Source organism: Pantherophis guttatus, chromosome 9 (assembly GCF_059756535.1).
Source record: "Pantherophis guttatus breed Tessera chromosome 9, ASM5975653v1, whole genome shotgun sequence".
Lineage (NCBI taxonomy): Eukaryota > Metazoa > Chordata > Lepidosauria > Squamata > Colubridae > Pantherophis > Pantherophis guttatus.
The window spans coordinates 16,622,946-16,646,184 of record NC_142071.1 but is presented as its reverse complement, the minus strand read 5'-3'; the positions used below and the strand labels follow the sequence as shown (position 1 = coordinate 16,646,184).

Genomic DNA, 23,239 nt, shown 5'->3' with positions numbered 1-23,239 from the left:
CGTTGACACCAGCTGGCTATATCGGGACGCCGGAAGCCACAGCCACTCAGTCTTGGAAGGGTTGAGTCGAAGCCTGTTATTCCCCATCCAGATCTGCACGGCCTCCAGGCACCGGGACATCACTTCAAGGGCATCGTTGGGATGGCCTGGGGTGGAGATGTACAGCTGCGTATCATCATGATGGCTTTTATGAGGTTTTGCCAAAAACTGGCATTTACTTCAAGTTTTCAACTCCCTCAGTGAACCATTGGTTCACTTAATGACAGCTGCATTTTTTAATAATTAATCACAAAAAGGTCATAGAATCAGGTCAGTCAACCCATTTTATGACCACCGTACCTTACAACTGTGAGGAGCAGGCTCCCTTAAGATCATAAGTCGAGAACTACCTGTACTAATGACCCATCTCCTTCCATTCTAGAGAGGAGCTGTCCAAATGCTGGCTGAGTCTCAAGGTCTGCCTGTAAGTCCTATGGGGATTAGAATCTAGGGTAGCTGCCCCAACCTTTTGGGCACCAGGGACTGATTTCTTGGAGAAAGGACCATGGACCAGAGTGGGCGTGGTTTTGCCTTCATCCCACGGGTGGGGCATCACCTGTTTGCATGGTCCGGTTGCTGGCATGCCACGGACTGGGGGTTGGGGACCCATGATCTAGAGAGCAAATTCTTGTGGGAAAAAGAGGTCAGACTGTTGATCTGCACTTAGATGTTGAAAAAGGACCTCCACGACACACAAATACGTACACATGTACATACATAGACCACCCTTACTGCAAAAACCATCACTTGGAACAGCCAGATGCTTACAGCCACTCAACGAACTGCAGCTCATTTCTAGCAAAAAGTTAGAGGCCCAATGAAGGATGGCTCAGCATGGAATAAGTTGACTCATCACAAAAGCCCAAGCCCAAGACATATATTAAAGTCTATTTAAATGAAACGGTGGCCAAAGATTCTGCCTGACAAAGATGATCTGAAAGTCTACTGGCAAAATCTATTAGGAGAATAAATTGTCCACCGTTTTCCCTATTATTTCTCCTCTTTTGAACACCTTTCCCTGCATCTTCTATTCTCTTCAAAAGCAGAGTTCATATTCATCCTGCTGCTGCTAACAATAGCATAATGCACCAAAACAACAAATGTTTTTTTTTATTGCAAAAGTTTTACAATTACATTTTCTCCCCTTTTTTCCCCCCCACCCCCCCCAACTTCCAAACCTCCCTAACCCTCCCTAACCCTCCCCTCCCCCCAGACTTCCACACAATATACTCATATCCGATACAAAACCCCCCTTAGTATAAAACTTGTATAAAACTTGAACCCCTCCCTCCCCCTTATAATTTCTCTTTTTATCTTCATTACATTAAAAAATTTCTAATACATTATTTTCAAGTAAAAGCTATTTGATACTTCCTAGTTTGATATTTGTTCTGAACATATTCTATCCACTTTTTCCATTCCCATTCATAAGTCTCTTGTGAACAATCTTTTAAGTATGCTGAAATCTTCGCCATCTCTGCAAAACTGGCCAAATGTTCAATAAACGTTTCTTTACCCCTCCGCCGGGCTCTTTGGTTTTAGCAAAACTTCAGTTAACTTTTTACAAACAAATAATACAATGAAAACAGTGGAGGTTTAAATGCATACTTCTTTTTTGGAACACTAGTCTATTTAAAGTGACTTTATGAACTTTTTTCTTTCCATTCAATTGCATCTGATTCTTGGAGACTGCCTGGGCAAGTCCCTGCAGCTTTCTTGGCAAGACGTGTTTTTTTCAAAAGTGGTTTGCCATTGCCTCCTTTCTAGGGCTGTGAGAGAAACTAATCAAGGAGAGAAGCAACTTAGAACTAAGGAGAAATTTCCTGACAGTGAGAACAATTAATCAGTGGAACAACTTGCCTCCAGAAGTTGTGAATGCTCCAACACTGGAAGTTTTTAAGAAGAGATTGGCTAATCATTTGTCAGAAGTGGTGTAGGGTTTCCTGCCTAAACAGGGGATTGGACTAGAAGACCTCCAAGGTCCCTTCCAACTCTGTTATTCCATTCTATTCATCCAGTTGGCGTTGTGCCCAAGGCAGCACTAGAATTCACAGTCTCCCAGTTTCTAGCCTGATATTTTAATCACTACACCAAACTGGCTCTCTTTATGAACTTATGAATGTACAAATTCTGGCCTAAGAACATTGAAAGGTGTTTAGTTAGAAAATTTCTAACCTTTCCTATTTTTTTATTGATTTTTTGTTTTTGTTAGGATGGAATAACTAAACGGGGGGGAGGGGGTTTCTACTACTGCAGTAGCTAGAAGCAATCCCTGATCTTATTTCCAATATTTCCCATAGGGAAGGTCAGGAGGGGGGGTTTGCTTCTACCTGATCGGCTGTGAGTAGAGGTTCTTCATTAATACCAGAATCGTTTTCACTCTTCTCATTAAGTTCTTCTTCCTCCTTCTCATGGATCTGAAAAAAGGAAGAAAACAAACCGCACGCAGCTTCAGTAGCAAATATGGGTCCCATGTAGGTTGTTGTTGTGATTTACAGGTTGAGGGAGAAGAAGGAATCTCACACCAATTCTTATAGCACATACAATTGAGGGATTGCAGATGAGCAGTTATGACACTGGGTTTGTTGACTGGAAGGATGGCAGTTCACGATCCAAGCACCACGTTACAGGGAGGGCTCCCATTATTGTCTCACCTCCTGCCCACCTAGCAGTTTGAAATTCTAGGTGGGCAAATAGATAAATAGGTACACTTTGGAGGGAAAGTAACAAGTTCTGTGCAACTTAGTGTATAATCATGCCAGACACATGACTATAGAAGCATCTTTGGACAACAATGGCTCCCTCGGCTAGGAAACGGAGATAAGTACCCCACCCCTAGAGTTGGACACAACTGGACAAAGAAAACCTTCTCCTTTTTTACCTTTCACTTCAAAAAATGAAGCTCTATCTTTTAATGGATCTATGGCATTTCTCAAACTCCAGATTGTGTTTTACTAACACACACACACACACACACTGAGCATACTTGACTGGATTACTTCTGTCAAGATCTGGGAGAAGGAATTTTGCAAGAAATGGGAGAGATTTCTTGAGCCAAGCAAAATTGTCCTAGGAAATAACTTGGAGGGGCTTTTAAGAGGAGGGATTTTTCCCCTTAGTGTCAGCATTATCTCCATTCCTTATAGGGGGAACTGGCAAGCCTACAAGGAAGCGTTAATACCTGCTGAAATTTGCCGGCCAAATCTAGTTGCCATTTTAATTTCCGAACGTGTCCTCAAGTGACCTTACAGCCAGACAGCAGGAACACAGAGATAATTTAAAGTAACAGCTAGGGGGAAAAAATTCAAAATTTGAAGCTTACCGCAGGGTTAGGCCATCAGTCAAAGAGACTGTGCCTCTTCAAAGTTGAACGTAGCCTTTGGGGTGTGTCTCTCTGTGTGTTTGTGTTTGTGAAATGTTTCCAAATAGACAAATTCCACCCAGTTACCTTGCATTTCCTATAAAACAGTATTTTCCAACATTGGACATTTTAAGACATGTAGACTTCAATTCCCAGAATGCCCCAGTCAGCAAAGCAGAGCTGTCTGGGGAATTCTGGGAGCTGCAGTCCACACATCTTAAAATGGCCAAGGTTGGAAAATATTGCTGTAAAGAGAGGCAAACTAAAAGAAAATGGGACATCTCTCTTCTGAGGCAGCAATCTGGACAGATATTGGGGAAGGCGGGAGGAAGAGGTGATAGTAGTATGGAATCTGCCTTGTTATCTGGAAATCCTTTCTCGCCATTCCATTCAAGCCAAAGTCCTCTCCAGATTGCCCTTGCTGTCTCATGACTTTGATTTTGAAAGGCAATCAATATGTGCTCATCTCACCATTTCCCTGGCTGCAGCAATTTATTCTGCTGAATTGCTGCATCAGCTGATGTTCTCAACTTCTCTGTTTCCTGGAGTGTCAATTGCATAACTCACTGCACAGGAAAAGATGGCTACTGAAGGGCTCCCAAAAGGTTATGGAAGATGGTTCAAGTTGCCTTTCCTGGAAGAGGAAAGATGTACTGAAGTGCCATCTTACTGGCGTGGGAAGTCCACACTAGATGACATTAGTTGATGCGAGGTCATCTAAGCACCCAACAATCTGGAAGGGGTCCTGGTTTACCAGTGCCTCTGCCAGCAGTGCCCTACATAGGATCATAGAGCTGTAAGAGATCTTCTAGTCCAGCCGCCTGCCTAAGACAGGAGTCCTTATTTCATTCCAGACAAATAGCTATTTAATCTCCTCTTGAAAATCTCCAGTGATGAAGCACCCACAACTCTGGAAGGCAGGCTGTTCTATTGAATAATTGTTCTCACTGTCAGAAAATTTCTCCTTAGTTCCATGTTGGGTCTTTAAGGCTCCTGAAGGATCTGATGAGCTCTAAGCCAATGGCTCCTTCCATCTTCAGGTTAAAGTATAGCACATCTGACCACAGAAGATGAGTTTATGGCAGGGGAGCTACCAGATACTCTTCAGATGTTTAGGATTACAACTGCAGCAATCTCTTGTCATTGGCTGTATTGGTTGAGAGAAGTGGAAGCCAAACTCCTAAATATTAGGAAAGCACTAGAAAGAGCTCAGAAGACTACACAGGAGAGCATTCCCTCTAAAGAGCCTCTGAGTTTGCATCGGTTTAAGGAGATTTCAAGCCCACATGTCTATGTCATGTTTTTCTTTCAATAGAAAATGGTCACTCACTGGACACTGACATTTATATGTACTCTGGATCCAACAAAGAGCTTCACATGTTTGATGATCCTGTCATGGAGCTCATGAATGTTTGGTACCCACTACACATCCCTCAAAACCAGATTCCTTCAAAGCAGTACCCCAAAAATGGATTCAGCCTTCTCAGTGACTATTGTAGTTATTAAAAATACTTGCCCAGGAGCAAAATCATACCCAGAAATTTTATTCAAAGAAAGGTTTTTGTGACATAAAGAAGAGAAAGGTCCAATTAAGCCTTCTAGGCTACACGCACCCTCCCCTCCCCACAGATTAGGTAGGAGATCATATTTTTTTCTTCTCCCAAACATCCAAATCTCCACCACAGCTGGGACACTGACCTTCTCTATCAGAACTTAAATCCCATCTCACTAAAACCATTTTCCTCAATCTGGTGCCCTTCAGATGTTCAATTCCCACTGTGGCTGGGAACACTGTAAAGTTGCATTAAGGGAAGTTGTTGTGCAGAGCATCAACTGGTTTACTGCTAATAGAGGACAGACATCAACAATGAAAGCTACTGTACATTGTGAAATAGTTCTGTGTTAATTGAAACAGACCCGTGCCAGCTAAATTTCACTCATATTTTTCAGATTTAAAAGAAACAGGGGAGAAGGAAGGAATGGGAATGTCTATGATTCCAACTATTTTTTTTAAGAATACCCAACATAAACATGGAAATAATATTATTTATGGAAACTTGGGAAGTCAGGAAGGATTTTGGGCATATTCTTAGGTTCTGCCTTGTGAAAAGACAGCCAAATGTTATTTTAATTTTTAATACAGTCATTCCTGTTTGTTGGATTTTAAACAGAGCTTCAGCACAAGCATACCCCCTGTGTTATCTTATGAGTAATGGAGGGGAAGGTTGAGACAGGCCCATCCAGGTAACTACCTCTGTGTCGGAGATATTGCCATTGAGCACTTCAATGTTGGGATCCCTCAAGTCCTCGGTGATGGATGGGATATAATTGTCCGTTAAAGCATCCCAGACCCTGCAGAAGAAAGCAAGAAGGGTTAATATAGAGAATCTGTCTTGACAGCAGAGATGCTTCCCTCAAGGCTGTTAGCTTGGTCTACAGAGTTCAAACACAGCATGAAGTGCACTGATGATGTTACCTAGTTTGGGTAATGAAACGTCAGGAAGAAAACTCAGAGAGCACCAAGGACCCCTCATATAAATATATCCAAGCTAAACATGTGTTAGACCTGATTTAATTTGAAGTCTAAGATGACTTGGTCCAGATCTAGCCCAATGGTGTTAAAAAAAGAGAGGAGGGTTTTCATAGGAGTTGAACATTAAAAATATTTCTCAGCTAAGAAATAGTGGACTGAATTTAAAGTATCTAGCATACTTTCTTTACCTTGACATTATTTTATATTAAGCATAGCTTCACAAAAGTAGATACAAAGTCCCTTTTACAAGAGGCACTGGTTTTGTTTCCCCCAACAGTAATATTTTTGTACAACTTCACAGTACATCATGAGGGTCTTCACTTTCCTTGTGCGTACTCTCCCATTACCCAACAGACCAGCATTAATAATTGTTGGTGTCCTGTCTGCTTCTTTGTTTTTCCCTAGCTATGTTTGCCACTCTGCAGGCGTGCAATAGAACCAAACAGAATAGGCAGCAAAACATCCCAACACTTAAGGAAAGAAGGGGGGAGAAAATGGAAGGACTGGAAAATGGAGTAAGACACACTGCAGCTAAAAAAAAATGCAGAAATGTAGGTGTCATGTTTTTTCTGAAGCAGTAATTATGCCATTACCTTCTAAAGTTAAACAGACTTCACATGAACACCACTAGAATCCCCTAGAATCATTCAGGGGAACACCAATCTTGGATCGGTGTAAAGCTTGTATTTGGAAGGATTCCTAATTTAATCAAGATCTTCTACAAACATAATTGGTTGCTTTAGGATCTGCTAATTAAAGACAGAATGAATTCTAACACAAGCATCAGAAAACATTTTGGGGGCCTTTCCTTTACCTGTAACCACCAGGATATTTGTTTACAACATTTCTGTTCTTAATTTCATGTCTCTACTCTGGTAAAAAAAAAGTCAATAGTAATACATTCATCTATTTTCAATATTGTGAGACCAATCTCTGTTATTTATGTTTTGACAGCCAAGGAGCAAAACTGCAAAGAATGTGAGCTGCCGAAAGATGTGTCATATCACTTCAGGCCACTCTGAGGTCTCCTGGCTCAGCTACAAATTAAGTTCTAAATCCAATTAATTATATTTATTGAATGTATTTTCTTCAGATATTAGTTTCCGGTTCCATGTCTATTCTCTCCAAAATGGCTGAAATTGTCCTCAAGAAATCAAAGAGAAAATAATTCTGTGACAATATAGACAGGAAGTGGAACGAATAAAAATGTCAGAGGATCTTGTGCATAGATTTAGCTAACCAATAAAGATTGCTTTAGTCCATGTCAATAAAAATATTAATCTTCCCACATATTTTCTAACAGATTCTTAAAATATCCTTTTGAAATCACTCATGACTGATCACCCCATTCCAGATGGAACTATCACAATGTGCCTTTTGGTCTGCATCTTTATATTTATGGATAGCAGACATCTCTCATTATGTGTTTCATCACATTGTTTATAAAGACACCACAAAAAATGGGAGCATATGATAAACTATGACTCAATGAACAGGGATTGTCCTCACCTCTCAGGAGGAAAAGAAGAAGAGCAGAAAGTGAGTCCTACTCCATCGGTCTCTTAAAACCAGCATTATCTGACCCTTGAATTTAACATATGAAGAAAATAATGAAAAAGAAATGAAATAAGTCACTATGACTAAGATAAATAGGTTTTAGAGAGAGAGAAATGGAAAACCTGTCCCTTGATATTAGCTTCATTTGAAAACTATTGATTTATTGATAGAAGAAAGTGTTTGTAGCTCAGGGTTGAGCTATGGGGTCTTTTATACTTTCTGAACTTGGTTTTATTTGCTTGCAGGCACTTCTGGACCCAACTAGGTAAAATCTTTAGTCCTAGTAAAGGAGTGAGGTCTGCTGTCATATTGCATGCTACTGGTTTGCCCAGTGTTGGTGATTGTGGTCTTGGTGTTACCTTAATGAGGCTGTTGTTTACTGCTAGCTTGTTTGTCTGAGTCGATGGTTCCTTGATTGGGTATTGTTTGCTCCTTGATTGTTGGTCTAGTGTTAATTGTGGTGTTGATCTTTGCTTATCTGGGTGTTGATTGCTGGTGAGGAGGTGTTTTGGTCTTTCTGTTTTCTTTTTGGCTTATCTCTTTGGATTAGTATGTAAATCTCTCTTGATTTATCATTCTCTACTTTAGATAGATTTATTTAGATACTATTTATTTAGATAAATAAATAGATAATTTATTTATCTATTATCTATCTATTTATCTCTATTGAGATCTATTTGTTTTTTCTTTTTCTGTCTGTGAGTTTGAATGATATATATTTTGGTTGTCTTTGTTTCCTAGTCATGGACTAGAAAAAGAAATGTTTATCTGTCTCTTATGCCAGGATAAGAGAAGGCCTACTCAGGGTGCCATCGGCTAGACAATGTCGGCTGGCGACCCCCAGGGGTAGAGCCTTCTCTGTGGCCGCGCCCACCCTTTGGAATCAACTTTCCGTGGGTCTTTGGCTGTTCCCTGACCTTCGTACCTTCCGCTGTGAGCTTAAGACCTGGCTGTTTAAACGCCCTAACCAGGACTGATGGGGTCTACTGTTTTAAATTGGTTTTTAGTCTCTTTTAGTCTGTTTTAATTTGTATTTATTGGGATTGTTTCATTGATGTGAGCCGCCCTGAGTCCTTCGGAGAGAGGGTGGCATATAAATCCAATAAATAATAATAATAATATTGCTATGATTGTTGTTATTAAACATTGTTATTCATACTAACATTACTAATACAGTAGCAATGTTTACCTTACAAAGCAAAAAATATATTTTGTGGATTTCAATCTGATGATAGCTGAGGGCTTTGCTTAAGGTGGGGGCTCTTATTCCATTTTATAAAATTGTGTTTATAAAGCTGCCTGTGTGGTTTTATATAATACCTGTAGTTATTAAGGCAATTGTCATGTTATGGCTCAGGGCTGCTGTTCATTCAAAAGAACTCGAATGGCAGATCTTCACGTATTGGACCAAGTGTGGACCAAGTAAAGTCCCACCACAGAATCAAGGACAGTCATTGGCTAACTGGGTGGCAGTTTCCAGTCTTCTGTCATTCAAACCCCAAGAGACGGACAAGTAAAGAGTGAAAACTGAGCCAGATCAATGATAGTACAGCTGCAGATTCTCTGTTTCAGATTCAGCCATGACTACGATAGAATGTGCACCTCCTGAATCATCAGCCTGGTTGGTCCTGACAGTAACGATGATTCAACTGGACGCAACTGGTTCTATTTTAAAACTGGAGAGTGCATGCCAATGATCTGACACTTCCCATCAAAAGGAAGGAACTAGAATTATCTCGGCTCAGAAGCCAACAGGCTGGAGTCTTTTTGAAACTGATGGGATTACAGCCCAATCTCCTAAAGACCAGAAGATAGGCACAGTCTTGATCTAACAGCCTGAGATTCATATGTCCGGGCTAGGCTCGTAGGCAAGCAAATCCAGTTTATTTCCCCAAATAGGAGAGTTGCATTTCACAGAGAAATTTCAGTATCCCATTCTATGGGGTGACCTTCACTAGGATCCCATTAAAGAGCTTACTGGCTGATTTCTGCAAGCGTTGGACCATACCTAGAGTGTTATCAGATAATGTATTTTTAATATCCTGGTTTTGGAAAAGTTCACATCTGTTCACATGTCTTTATAACAGTAAACAATGTGTCTATTCAAGTAAAAAGCAAACAACTGCATATCTGGGATTGAGCCAAAATAAAGAAAGAAAAACCCAAATCCTCCCAGCTGCGTGGAGCACAGCAGGTCAGTAACAGATCAACAGCCAGAAGGACAAAAATTATGAAAATCTGTTCCTTGTTGGAATACAGACAGAAGTCAGGCCTCTGTTTCTGAATGAGATATTGGATTTTCTTGGACAGAAAATCAACTGTTGCTGGTCCCTCCTGCCTCCCAAATTTGCATAAACCATGCACACTGATAATTGTAAAATAGTACCTAAATTATTTGCCACCTTAATGTCGCCACTAATATTTAGCTAATTAGTAATAAAAACAGAAATGCACCAAGCCAACAGAAATTTGCACAAAAGTTTCCCATGCTAATTCAACTATAAAGCTGCAAATTTAGAAATTATTATAATAGTAATTATAGGTGGTCCTCAACCTACAACCACAATTTGGATGGGAAGTTTGGTCACTAAGTGATATGGTTGTTAAATGAATCATCACATGACCAGACCCAATTTTAGGACAATGTTTACTGTGATTGTTAAGCGAATCCAGCTTCCCCAATTGCTGTTGCTTGTGGGAAATCAGCTGGGAAGGTTGCAAATTGTGATCACATGATTGCAGGATGCGGCAACTGGTCATAATTGAGAGCCATTTGCCAAGTGTCTGGATTGCAATCATGTGACCACAGGGGTGGTGCAATTGTCCCAACTTCACAGACAGGTCATAAATCACTTTTCCAAGAGGGTATCATCACTTTGAACCATTGTTAACAAATAATCATAAGTCAAGGACTACTGATAGGGGTATGGTTTCACATGCTACCTAGATCCTGCACATGCATAGATATAGCTTTGCTCGCTTGCACAGCCCAGTTCCTAATAGGCCATGGACCCAGACCAGAGACCCCTGATCTAGGGAACAAAAACTAAAAAACACAATTGTTACACTAACAAAGGAAGAATCTATAAATTTAGTTTTGCTTCTTTGTTTGAATTTTTGGACTGTTTCTTGCTTTTACATCAATTGCAGCTGTTTTCTTTAAAAGTTACACAAAAATGCAATTGCATCTTTGGGATGTTTTGTTTTTAATGGACACAATTTTACATCTGTCTGAATAGATGCTTTATACCAAGTCAGTTTTTCTCAACTTGGAGCCCTTCAAATAATTTGAGTCCATAATTCAATTTCAATAAAGGGGACCTAAAAATAAATCACTTTCAATAAAGTGGAAATAAAAATAATAAAAAGGAAGAAGAAAAGCTGGTATCTCTTTGACTCAGTAGATGTTCTATTAGATGTCTTTAGGTAGAAAACACAGAGAAAGTGCTAACCAGAAACAGTTTCTATGACTGTTCATTTCTTGACTTACTCTTCATCCTGCAGATTCTCCTCTTCTTCCTGGATCTGGAAATGATTCTTCACGGGAGCCAAGTTCTCTGTTTTGGCATTGTAATTCCGAAAGCAAATGTTGAGCTTCTCATCAAATTCATTGACCAAATCTTCCATGGACTTGAAGCTGATGATCTCAGAAGAGAAGTTCTCAAGCTCAGAAAGAGAAGGATCTTCCAAATGCTGAGCTGAAGAGCCATAAAAATAATGAGCTTTCTCTTCCCTATCTGCTATGTAGCATGGCCTCAGATCTTCAAACTCTTCATCTAGGCTTACAAGAGGGGCTTCCATGTTGAATTGGCAAATGGAAGAAGGATGGCCTCTGCAAGAGAAGGAACATAAATGAGGCAATAGTCAACCCTGGCACCAACAGTAGAGCATTGATTATGTCACATTGCATGGAGTGAAAATTATCCTAGGTTCCAATTATCTTGGTTCAACTGTTTCAGGAAAACACTTTTATGCAAGGGTAGCAAAAAAGATAAGCTTTTGCTTCCTGGTGTTTGGTTACCATAGAGGTTTTTGCTGCTGAAAATAGCAGGAGAAAAAGAAAGGAGAGACAGAAAAAAACCCTAATAAGATACCAAACATTTCTTCATAATGCCATTTCTTCCTTGTTTGTTACAATTGACTACCAAGCTTTTTAAAGCTTTCAGCACCAGTCTAATACCTCTTTATACCTCTTCATCCAGTGCTTCACTTAAAATGGTATTATTGTATCTTTTTAGAATTAGAGTTTTAGAGGTTTTTTTAACATTTTCAAATAGTTTTTACCAAACTGTTATTTGTTTCCAACTTATAGAAAATAGTTATGTTGGGGGGGGGGGACAATTAATGCCACTCTTCTTTGGAATCATGTTTAAGGTTAATAGATAGAAATGTTATAATTTAATAATAAATAAAACAACTGATTCCAACAGCAGAAGAACTAATAATATCTAACCAGCCCCAGTTTGGTCTCGTGGTTAAGGCACCAAGCTAGAAAGCGGAGAACCATGAGTAAAAGTCTCACCTTAGCCATGAAAGCCAGCTAGGTGACTTTGGATCAATCACTAGGAGACTATGAGTTCTAGTCCTGCCTTTGGCATGAAAGCCAGCTGGGTGATTTTGGGGCCAGTCACTCTTTCTCAGCCCAACTCACTTCCCAGGGCTGTTGTTTGGAAAACAGGAAAAGGAAGATGTGTTGGATAGTTTGCTGCCTTCAGTTTTTGTAAAAATAATAAAGTCAGGATACAAATAAATATGTAAATAAAATATGATAGAACAGAAGCAGCAGCTGTCCCAAAGAAGACAGTAGAGTACCATGATTTTGAAGATGAAACTTCTCATCCTCACATTATACTGTATTTGCACACAATGTAAAGAAGAACTACAACAAATGAATGGTGTGAGTTAAGGATAGAGAATTCCCACCTATAACTACCATATCTCTAACAGAATAATATTCTGATCAGGAAGACTAATGCACATGCAACTGTGCTCTTTCGTATGTTCTTTGAAACCAAGCAAACAATGATTCTCTGAAATTATCCACCATAGTTGCAATCAGCCCTTTTTGGTGAGGAACAGAAAGCCATATATTTTGCTGAATATTCTCTTGAACCAGGCAGAATGTTGCAGTAATTAAGGATAACAATACCCCCACCCCACCACCCCATCACGAAAAGGAAGAAGGGAAATGCTTGGGCAATTTTATATTTGAAAATACCAGCTTAATTATATTGAGCTAAAGTTCAGAGTCAGATCCACCTTGGTGGCCAAAACGCCATCTTTTTTACCAAAATCAAAAAGGAAGAATTATCCTCCCTCTGTAGCGATTCTCTGATGACTCAACTTCTCAAGTTCAAGGACATGGGGGGGATCCAGCTCTAATTTAAGCAATTGAATTCATGTCCAATTGAATATCCAGGGAAACCTAGCTTTCAAGCAAAGACAATGCTACAGTGTGAAGAGGTTCACAAGCTGCCTTAATTGAAAAGTATGATCTTGCCTATAATAATCCACACCTTAAGAAAAGACATTTGAGTCCCTTGTAGGAGCTGAGTTGCAGCTGCTTGACGCTGGCAGTAAAAACACAAATAATATTGCCTCTGAAGGTTCCCCTGCCAGCTAAATCCAGATTGCCTCCAAGCATTCTGCTTTGATTTGATAAATTTAGGGGCAAGGGCAGGGAAAGCTGAACCAATTTAATTTCCGAAGGGAACCATTAACTTATTTGAATATTGCCATCTAGCAGACGAATTCATTACCCCAGACACAGCCTGGGACGAAGGCAAAGTTCTGTAAACCAGAGCTTTTTAAAAAGGCTGCCTGCTGGCTCTGCTGGCTCCATCCAGATTTCTTTGCTGATTGATGGATAGGCGCCTCGGCTCTCCTTCTGGATTAAAATTGCTCTATTGTCACCACAGTCACTGCAAAGAAAAGGCGTCACGATTGGGCTGCAGATCTGTTGCTGTGACAACTCCCCCTCTTTCCTCCCTCCCACCTTGGGGCACAAAGAAACAACTGTTGCTGCCATTTCAAGGATCTGCAGATGAATTTAAAGCATTCTGCAACTTTTCTGGAAGCCAGGATCATTTGGATAAGCAACTGATTGTCAGAAACTCAGACTGAAATCTATGAATTTTGCAGGTGGTCTTCCATACAGCTCGTCTTTGATGGTTTACATGCACTATTTTAAAAAACAAATTTGGGGTGTTCATGCTGCACTAATGATCCGTGGTCGTCTTTAGGAGGGGAACAGCAGCATGGGATGGAAAAGAAGCAGTACTGTGTACCACTTGCTGCTGGCATTGCATTTAGACAGTCTCTATACCTCCAGTTAAAAGATTTAGATTGCAAGAAATGTTCTTGCAATGAAGGCATGGGAACATCAGCACTGACAAAATCACCATCAATCAGTCACAAAAGGGAGCTTTACTTGGAACAGCTTACTGTTTGTGACAATACCTTTAGCACCATCAAAGAGCCACATTTGCCTATCCCAGGTCCTTGGGAAGGACTCAATAGGTAGACAAAAATGCCAAATCCAGTCTGAATATTTGGCTGACTGTGAAACCAACACTAGTAATACTAAGGGCATCTATGCAAGAGCTGAAGGAGTTTCTTGGATGAGAAGCTAAGCATCTTCAAAGAAAAACCAGAAAGTCCAGTTGCCTCTTGAAAAAAAGCACCTTTGGGACAAGCAAGACCTGGAGGACTGAGAATCACCATAGACATTTAACTGTGCAAGAATTTCACTTCCATTCTTGAAAATGATGGTGTTAAAATGTTACGGTCTTTTCACTTACAGAGTGATTACCATCTCTAGATGGTACCTTATACACCAGAGGTCTTCAAACTTGGCAGCTTTAAGACTTGTGGACTATGCTATGCTATGCTGGCTGGAGAATTCTGGAAGTTGAAGTCCACAAGTCTTAAAGCTGCCAAGTTTGAAGACCTCTGTTCTACACTATCACACTCATTGAAAAGCAAAGCATCATTTTCGTAGATGTGGCAACCACCAAGGAGAACAGAATTGAGGAACCACAATTGGAAAACTTTACTCACCAAAGTGGGATCAGAACTCTGATCAGGCTGTAGGAAAATTCTTGTAAAGTGATTGACATAGTTATGGGAGCACCAGGCAGGATGACAAAGAGATTAAACACCTTTTTTCAAGGATTAAATATTTCAAGTATATAAACTATGGATTAAAGAAACTACCTTACTGGGCACCTGTAATATCTTCAGATGTTACTTGAGATAATTTCCATCTTCCTGGATGAGTCTCAAGTTTCTATTGGTTAAACAAGTTATTATTTTGTTGGTTCTTTTCCCTGCCTTATTCTTTCATGAATAAAAACTGCATCATCATTATCATTCTATCTACATTCATCTCTGTTCAGCCTAAAACCTATATCCCTTTACCTGGAATCCCTGGGCAATCAGGAATTTCATGCGCAGTAATCAGATGATTAGCCAAGAAGGGTTCTAGACCAGCCTGGTTTATTTCCATTTCCCTAGCCTCTACAAATATCAAGACCCAGGAAATTGAAAAAAAGACAAGTCAGAAAAGAGAACTTTTTCCAAAAATTTCTGTCCTGCCTCTTTTTTTTCCTCCGCAAAGGAAATATTCCTCAAGGCTAGCAGGAAAACAGAAGATACAAATCTCTTCTTAGCAATACAGTGGGATGAATGTATCACTGTAGGCTAGGAAGTTGAATTATACCTGAATTGCCTAGGCAATTCTGCCTAAGCGCTGAGGTCCAAATCTCTAACATCCCTACTGCTCTGTTGTAGAACAGAAACCCTCTTGTGAAGACCATTTTAAGTATTTCAATCATAACTACTACAGCCCTCCGACTCATTATATTCTCAATTGTTTTTCCATCCTGCTTAAATTAGTACTCTCAGCTTTACTAACTGGCTGCCTGGATTATAACTGGGAGAGATAAAGTAAATTTTGTGAGATAAGACATTTCCACCTTTAGTTTACATTTTTTGTTATCAGCACACTGCACTTATACAGCAGACTTAACTTGTGGCTGTCAAATCATAGCTTACTTATTTATTTATCTAGCGTATGGCATCCGCAAAGATTGTGCAATCGCTACTAGCCACTGGGGTATGAAGTCTCCATTATGATATACCCCAAGCAATTAACAGAGCGGCTAATAGTCAACACACAGAGTGACCGAACTGGATACTGCATCCCTCATAGTTAAAAACTACAAAGGTAGCAAATCATAGCTGTGTGTTTCAATTTAAAAGAAAACCCTCCTACCCAATATTTATATATGGAATAAAATTTAAAATTATCAGATGGAGCTCATCTAGGTGCAGCCTCTTACATCATCATCTCACTGGAAGTCCCCTCTGTATCTTATTTATGGGGTCCCCAACCTCTGGGCCACGGGCTATTTGGAGCCGGGCCATGCAAGCAACATGCAGCTTCACATGTGCGAGTGGCAGGAGCTCATGCACAAAGCTCAATTTGGGTGAGTGGCAAATGGAGGCACGCATGTCTGCTGCATACACTGTGCGCCCAGAATCACCTCCTCTCCCCCCTGCCACGCCCACTATGGAAAGTGCAAACAGTGGTGGGTTGCTACCAGTTCGCCCCAGATCAGGTGAACCGGTAGTGGCGGCGGCAGGAGGCTCCGCCCACCTGCCTGGACGTCTCTGTGCAGAAGAGTCGTGCGTGCACACGCACACACCCACAAGCGAACCGGTAGCGAATGAAATTGAGACCCACTACTGGCTCGAAAGATTGGGGACCACTACTCTACAGCACCAATCACTTTCATTATTCCTCTTGCAAACAGGACAACACAGGTTGTTTTTTTTTTAATTTGATTTATATGCCGCCCTTCTCCGGAGACTCAGGGCGGCTTACAATGCATTAAGCAATAGCCTTCATACTTTTGTATATTTATACAAAGTCAGCTTATTGCCCCCACAAACTGGGTCCTCATTTTACCTACCTTAGAAAGGATGGAAGGCTGAGTCAACCTTGAGCCTGGTGAGATTCGAACTTACAGTAATTGCAGACAGCTGGTGTTAATCACAATGCTATCAGTCTGCTGAGCCACCAGGCACCAATTGTTGTCTCCCTGACTACTACAAGGAGGCCTCCATCAGATTCAGCAGACCTGAATCTATTGCAGGCATTCAGAGATTCTCCCTGCCATCCACATTATCAACCACTGATCTTTCCACCTCTTCCATTTTTTATTCTAACTACAGGTGGTCCTTGACTTACAACCACAATGGAGCCCCAATTTCCCATTGTTAAGTGAGACATTTGTTAAGTACGTTTTGCCCCATTTTATGACTTGTCTCATAGTTGGTAAGTGAATCACTGCAGTTGATAGATTAGTAACCTAGTTGTTAAGTGAATCTGGTTTCCCTGTTGACTTTGCTGGTCAGAAGTTGCAAAAGGGGATCACATGACCTTGGGACACAGCAAAGATCATAAACATGAACCAGTTGCCAAGCATCTGAATTTTGATCACATGATCATGGGGATGCTGCGAAGGCCATAACTATGAAAAATGGTCATGTCACATATTTCAGTGCAGTTGTAACTTTGAACGGTCACTAAATGAACTGTTGTAAATCAAGGACTACCAGTACCTTCCTCTCCCACTGACCTCCAGATATAATGAAATGGTCAGTTTCTGGACAGGCAGCAAAATACAAGTTGGCCTTCCAATTACTACTTTATTTTATATAAGCTTCCAACTCCCCTTGGTCATTATGAAGTGACAAAAGCAACTGAAGATGGACGTCAAAGGAAAAGAATCGAAATATGAAATCTGCCTGGCACGGCCATCCATTTTCCTTTATGCATCTCTGTATTTAAAAAGTCCTAAAACATGCCACATTCCCCATCATATTTTGGAAGAAGACACACATTAGTGTCCCACCCTAATCTGAGGTTCTTCTCATGCAGCTATTTAGGAAAGTCTTATGGCTTCTGGGTTCATGAGAGTCACCACAACTCCTTCCCAGAGACAGAAGGTTTAAAGAAGACTCCTCACCCAGGGACAGAGGTTAGGAGGATTGGCATGTGCCAAAGGTTACACTCCCAAATGAAGGGCTGCAGGAATCACTTCCTGGACCTGCAACTTTCTCCCTGTCTTCCTTGTTATTGCTACCTGCTTGCTTATTGGCTCTTTTTGGCCAATGAATTAAGAGCAGAGACTGGAAAGAGGTGACTCATTGAAGGAGAGGAAGAAAGACTGACACAGAGAAAGTCATCCAAGGTCAACACCATGCTGATTTGTGACAGGACACATTTCCCAACATCCCAACTACAAGATCCCTCACTGATGATCCTGTAGGGTCAAGGAATGGAGAAAGCACATTTGGGGGATTCCAACATGCAAACCAAGCCAGGTGTCATAACGGGGAAGACAACAAGCAAGACAAATCTCCCATCTGACCTGCAGAAGTCCTTAAAATGGGCTGGCAATCAATCAGAACTCCCGAAATGAGAATTCTATGTGGGCTAGGAATTCTAGAAGTTTAAGACCTCTTCCCAATCACATCCAGTTGGAAAGGTCTGCTTTGCTGCATCAGCTTTGTGCTAGATGGATTGGCCAGACGGTAGCTCATCGCCCGTCAACTTAAAAGCCAAGATGAACAAGGGCAAAAAGAAATATTGTGTTTCAGTAAGTTAGAAGCCATTGAAAAAGCATCTTGGCAAATGCAAGATGGAAAATAGCAAGCGAGGCACTTAGGTAGCTACTTCAATCTCTCCAAAAAGAGAGAAGAGCTGCAGCATGGAAAAGGAAAACAAAAGACATGTGTATTTATATATGCTAATATATACAGGCCCATGCAAATTTAGAAAGAATTGCTATGTTATAAACAAAAATACTTTATAATATAATGTGATGTAATTGGTTACAGAGGGTAGAATATCATATATCTGCACAGTCTATCCTAGTAACAGCTGATGGGTACACTCAGAGCTCCTGGCTCTTTCTTCTGACAACTGTTATTAAACTGGATTTGAATTGAATAGTCCATCCAACATGTTCAGACCAAGAGCTCAGCTTTGTACAGCAAGTTTCATGCCATGCACCACCCAGCAGGAGGTCACATTTGCAACTGGGAAAGAACAGAGCCATCCGCCCACTCTGTAATTTAACTTCTCCTGACTTTGGAGAGGGAGTTGAGTTTTAGATCTAGGAACGTGCAGTCAACATTTTAATGTCTCCAAAACAAAACAAACAAAGCACAATATAGGGAGAGAGAATTACTAGGAAATGGTTAATAGAGGCTTATTAAAGGCTCAGTAAGTACAATAGGTCTGTTCTTTCCTTCCTTCCTTCCTTCCTTCTTTCCTTCCTTCCTTACTTCCTGCCTCCCTCCTGCCCTCCCTCCCTCCCTTCTTTCTTTCTTTTTCTTTTTCTTTTTCTTTTCTTTCTTTTTCTTTCTTTCCTTTTCTTTTTCATACAGTAACCTCACTAAATATATCACTATTATGCTCATTTTATACAATAAGAGTGGAGAAACAGACATTATGACTTGTAATTACTGACTCAATTTTGCAATGACTTATTCTTAGGACAGTTCCTTCAATATATCTGATTTCTAGCTATGAAATGCAAGGCTCAGAGGCCTAGATGGAAAAGCCTCGTCATCCATTATCCAGAGCTGCCAGCAAGTTTGAGAAGATGATGGGGAAAAGCACCATTGGGGACCCCTCTTTTGCTGAGTACAGCAGAACTAGTCTGGCAGTGGTGACCATCAGCCAGCAACAACCTGAGGCAACTGAGATCCAGCATTATAATGCATACATAACGACATAGCAACAGAGACAGATTTACACCAGGGATGATGATGTGAGTGAGGGTAGCTGAATTTCACTTGGCTGGTGTTCCTAAAAGGCCAGTGAGGGTGTCATCAATAAGCCCTGTCCAAATCATGGGACTTCAGAAGACACTAGTTCCTGATTTTAGTCCTGGCCCAGCTTCTTTGAACTATTACTTCCTCCTGGTATAGTTCACATCAACGTTATGCTATTTAAGGAAGGATGACACCAAAAACTTGCTTTCCTTTACAAGAAGTAGCAACAAAGACCTATTTTAATGCTGATCTTCAAAAATCAATGAAGACACCTACAAATCATGGCCTCGTCCCTTTCTCATTTTGCTTTTGCAGCATCCATCTGCAGAGATGCAGAGTTCAGCTTCTCCAGAATAGTCCATAGTCACTTTAACATCCCTTCTGCCTCACCACCAACCAAACAGCACCTTGCAAGTACACCCACCTGCTCCTGCAGATCATATTATATACCTGATCCTCCTTCTCAGAGCTTCCCACACAGGTTCTCACATAACACACACACACACACATACACACACGCTTCACAAGCAGGCATCCCAGCCTCTGCCAAGTCCTGAAATCACTGATTGGTTTCCCACCCATGTCTAATGCTAGAAATCATGAGCCTCTAATGATGTTATTTCCAAAACCCAGCTCAATGCCCAAGCATCCTTGCCACAGAAGCACCCGTACCCCTGCTCCATGCAGCCCCCTAAATAAAAACCTGGCTGCTCAGATATTGCAGGCCTCATCGCAGAGCCCCCCTCCTACCTCTTTGTCTCCGCAAATAACCCTGGTCACATCTCTCCTTCCCTTTCAGTCCAGCCATTCAATGTACGGAGACATTTCCCACCTGTACAAACACACGCCTGGTATCCCACAGCCCAGCTTTCACTTGAACAAAAGGTTAGCCCTCTCTTCTCTGAGCCATGGAATGCAGCCTTAATCTATAGGCAAAGAGGCAGTCCCCTATAGATGCCTTCCTCCAAACAGAGCAACCTTGTTCCCATGCACAAAGACGGCGCTGTCCTCATTCCAGCATCTCCCCAGTTGCCTAAACATGCATCCACCTGTCAGGAACGCTCAGCATCTCATCCTTTTTTTTTTTGAGAAGCACAACATTACCCCACCCCAATGACAGGCTACTGTGGAAGGGTGATAAGTGGGGAGTTGAAAAGGTATGATCTGCTGGGCCTTTCACAGCAGACAATAGGAGAAGCCCTTGCCCAGGAGACACCTCTGGTTCTCCTAGCCCATCCCAGCCTCCACAAATACGCACCTTAGCGTGCTGGCAACACTCCGCTCACCTCAGCATCCCATCCGGTAGGCCCAAGTGATGGAGGGAAGGAAGGAAAACCAATTCGGCAAGAGGAACCGGCCAGCAGCTGTCTGTGCGGGAGGAACACCGCGCGCTGTTCCTAGTCACTGGACTGCCTCTCCTCTTTGCAGAGAGCTTGAATGAGCCGTGGGCTCAGCCTCCCTCATCAATATGCATTAACTCTCAGACACGGATGGATAGCAACAACCCTCTCTCACTTCTGATCTGGATGCCAGGCCCTTCCAAGAACAGGGACAGCCTAACAAGAGTCCAGAGACGTAGAGACAAGATAGGAAATCTGGGAGGTTAGGCAGCCCGTCTGAGTAAGGCAGAAATCTTCGCCATCCTTTATTCACAGCCTGCAAAACCAAGTGGCAAAGACAGCTCCAGCCCAGCCTCTTCAGAAAAGAGCTGCATCATTTGGGGGCCCCACCCCTCCCACGGATGGAGTCACGCTGATAGAAAGGAATATTTGAAGCAGGGCCCGAGCTAAAGTATCTGTATCTGCTCTCTGATGAGGCTTTTACAGAAGTAGAAGAATGAGCTACAGTATTACGCTGCAGAGAGAAAAAGATGTCACGCAGCTTTGTTTTTTTTTTCTGCAAAAGGAACATAAATAAGAAAATTGTGGGGCAGATTATGAGGAGCGACCAGTCTGATTCTAGGTATCCTCTTCCCAAGGCAAAAACGGCCAAAGTCAAGAGACAGAGTTAGAATTTCAAACTTGAACTTTTAATGGCTGATTACTCTGATCTTCATGAACATTGCTGCCTTTGAACAAAATTGGGTGCTCTAAAAAGATGCTTCCAAATTCGTATTTGGGGCTGTCACAAACTAGTACATCTTCCCTTCCACCCTGCCCAGGATTGATTTGTAATGTTTCACTGGTTTGCATGATGTTTTCCAAAGGCCCAAGATAACAAAAAAATTAAATTAATCAAATAAGATGCAACTGTAGGTTATGTTCTCAAAATAGCATCTCAACTCAACCCCTCTCCTTGCTTCTCCTAGAACACCCTTTGTGTTATGTCACCACTTGTTTTCTGCTAAATCAAGCTTGTCCAAGGAACCCCACATTTCTTCCTCTTCATTTATGATGTGTTTAGCAGGCTCAAATGGGGAATAAGAGTGCTGACACTCAAAAGAGAGGTTTCTGTGGTTTACCAGTTTGAAAACAAGTTTACTGGTGGCATTTTTGTAATGTTATTCAGGCCCACAGTCAACAACCTAACAGTATTGGGTGAGTGTTCCAGTCTCAATATCCTTTGAAGATGTCATGGAGACTTCAAAGGACTTACTTTGAAATTCAAGCCAAAGAAGAAATGCATAGTTTAACGAACCAAATACATGAACTCCTATATAAGTCTGCCTAAATATGGATGTCTTTCAATCTCTCTTCCATGGGTTTCCATCATCCAAGAAAAGACAGACAGACCATATTTTCCGTGTAGCATCCCATTTGTGAAATCTTCTCCTGTGGACCATCTGTCCAATTCTATTACCTTTCCCCATCGTGCAACTGCATTTTTATTGTAGTAGACATCTTATTGGATTTGATGATACTTTGGGCTCACCATGCTTTGACTTTCATTTGGTTGAAAGACAATATTTATTAAAGATAAATAAATGGCAGCAGAGACCAAAAACACCTGCAATTGATAGCTACAGTGAAATCTGAATTTGAAAAACAGTATTCACTCCAGAGAACTATTCAAGGTGCAGAACAAAAGCAATATAAAATAGTTACTCAGAAGCCTGAACATTTCACAACTGCAAAGTTGTGTTGTGGGTTATGTTTGGTTTCTTCTATTAAGCATAAGCCTACGCTGAGAATTATTGTAAACATGAAAGGGAGTGAAGAACCCTTTTGAAAGAACATGATGACAGCACGAACAAACAGAAATCTGAGGGAACATCTGAGTCCTGTCATTGATCATTTTTTTCCCAAGCTGCATATAGTATGTGCAGTATACAGGTAATCCTCAATTTACGGCAATTGGGACCAGAATTTCTGTTGCTCAGCAAGATGGTTGTTATGTAAATCATGCCCAATTTTCCAACTTTTTTGTCAGTTAAGGAAATCACTGCACTGAACCATGCTGTCATTAAGCAAATCCGGCTTACTCCCATGGACTTTGCTTGTCAGAGGTCGAATGAGGTCGCAAATGGTGATCACATGACCTCATGATCCTACAACCATCGTAAATACATGCCGGTTACCAAGCACTCAGATTTGGATGCATGTTGATCCTAAGCGTGAGGCCCAAGTTGTAAGTTTTCAGTGCCATTGTATTTTCGGTCACTAAACGAATGGTTATAAATCGAGGATTACCTGCACATACATGCCTGTTTCAGCAGCAGTACTGAAGGGATAGACTTGAAGATATTGGAAAAGAAATTGCCAAAGACACAGAAGCAGCTATAATTTCACAGGCACAGATGTTTGTATGCAAATAGGCACATATTAATCCCACTTTCATCCCGGCTGTCAGGAATGGATGCCCAAACTGACTTTGCTTTATTATGACGTGGTGATCTGAAGCTTTGGAGGTATGTATCAGTCATCATGAACAGTGACCCAAAGGGTTACAGAGTCTTCCTG

The 23,239-nt window shown here is 41.2% G+C and overlaps 1 protein-coding gene across 5 annotated transcripts in view; it reads right to left on the bottom strand.

Annotated features, from left to right (window-relative positions):
* Positions 1-21,041, bottom strand: part of FEZ1 (fasciculation and elongation protein zeta 1) — a 48,077-nt gene extending 27,036 nt beyond the window's left edge. Inside the window, exons 1-4 of one of the 5 annotated variants that reach the window (XM_034436980.3) lie at positions 20,599-21,041; positions 10,981-11,322; positions 5,653-5,752; positions 2,370-2,456 (exon numbers count right to left, since the gene is read on the bottom strand). In XM_034436980.3, the coding sequence (XP_034292871.1) occupies positions 2,370-2,456; positions 5,653-5,752; positions 10,981-11,291 (498 nt within the window). In that variant the 5' untranslated portion in view covers positions 11,292-11,322; positions 20,599-21,041. Of the gene's footprint in view, positions 1-2,369; positions 2,457-5,652; positions 5,753-10,976; positions 11,323-20,598 lie in introns of those variants that run through there. The other 4 variants (XM_087875866.1, XM_034436978.3, XM_034436979.3 and 1 more) reach the window with 4 other exon arrangements.
* Positions 21,042-23,239: the final 2,198 nt, after the last annotated feature.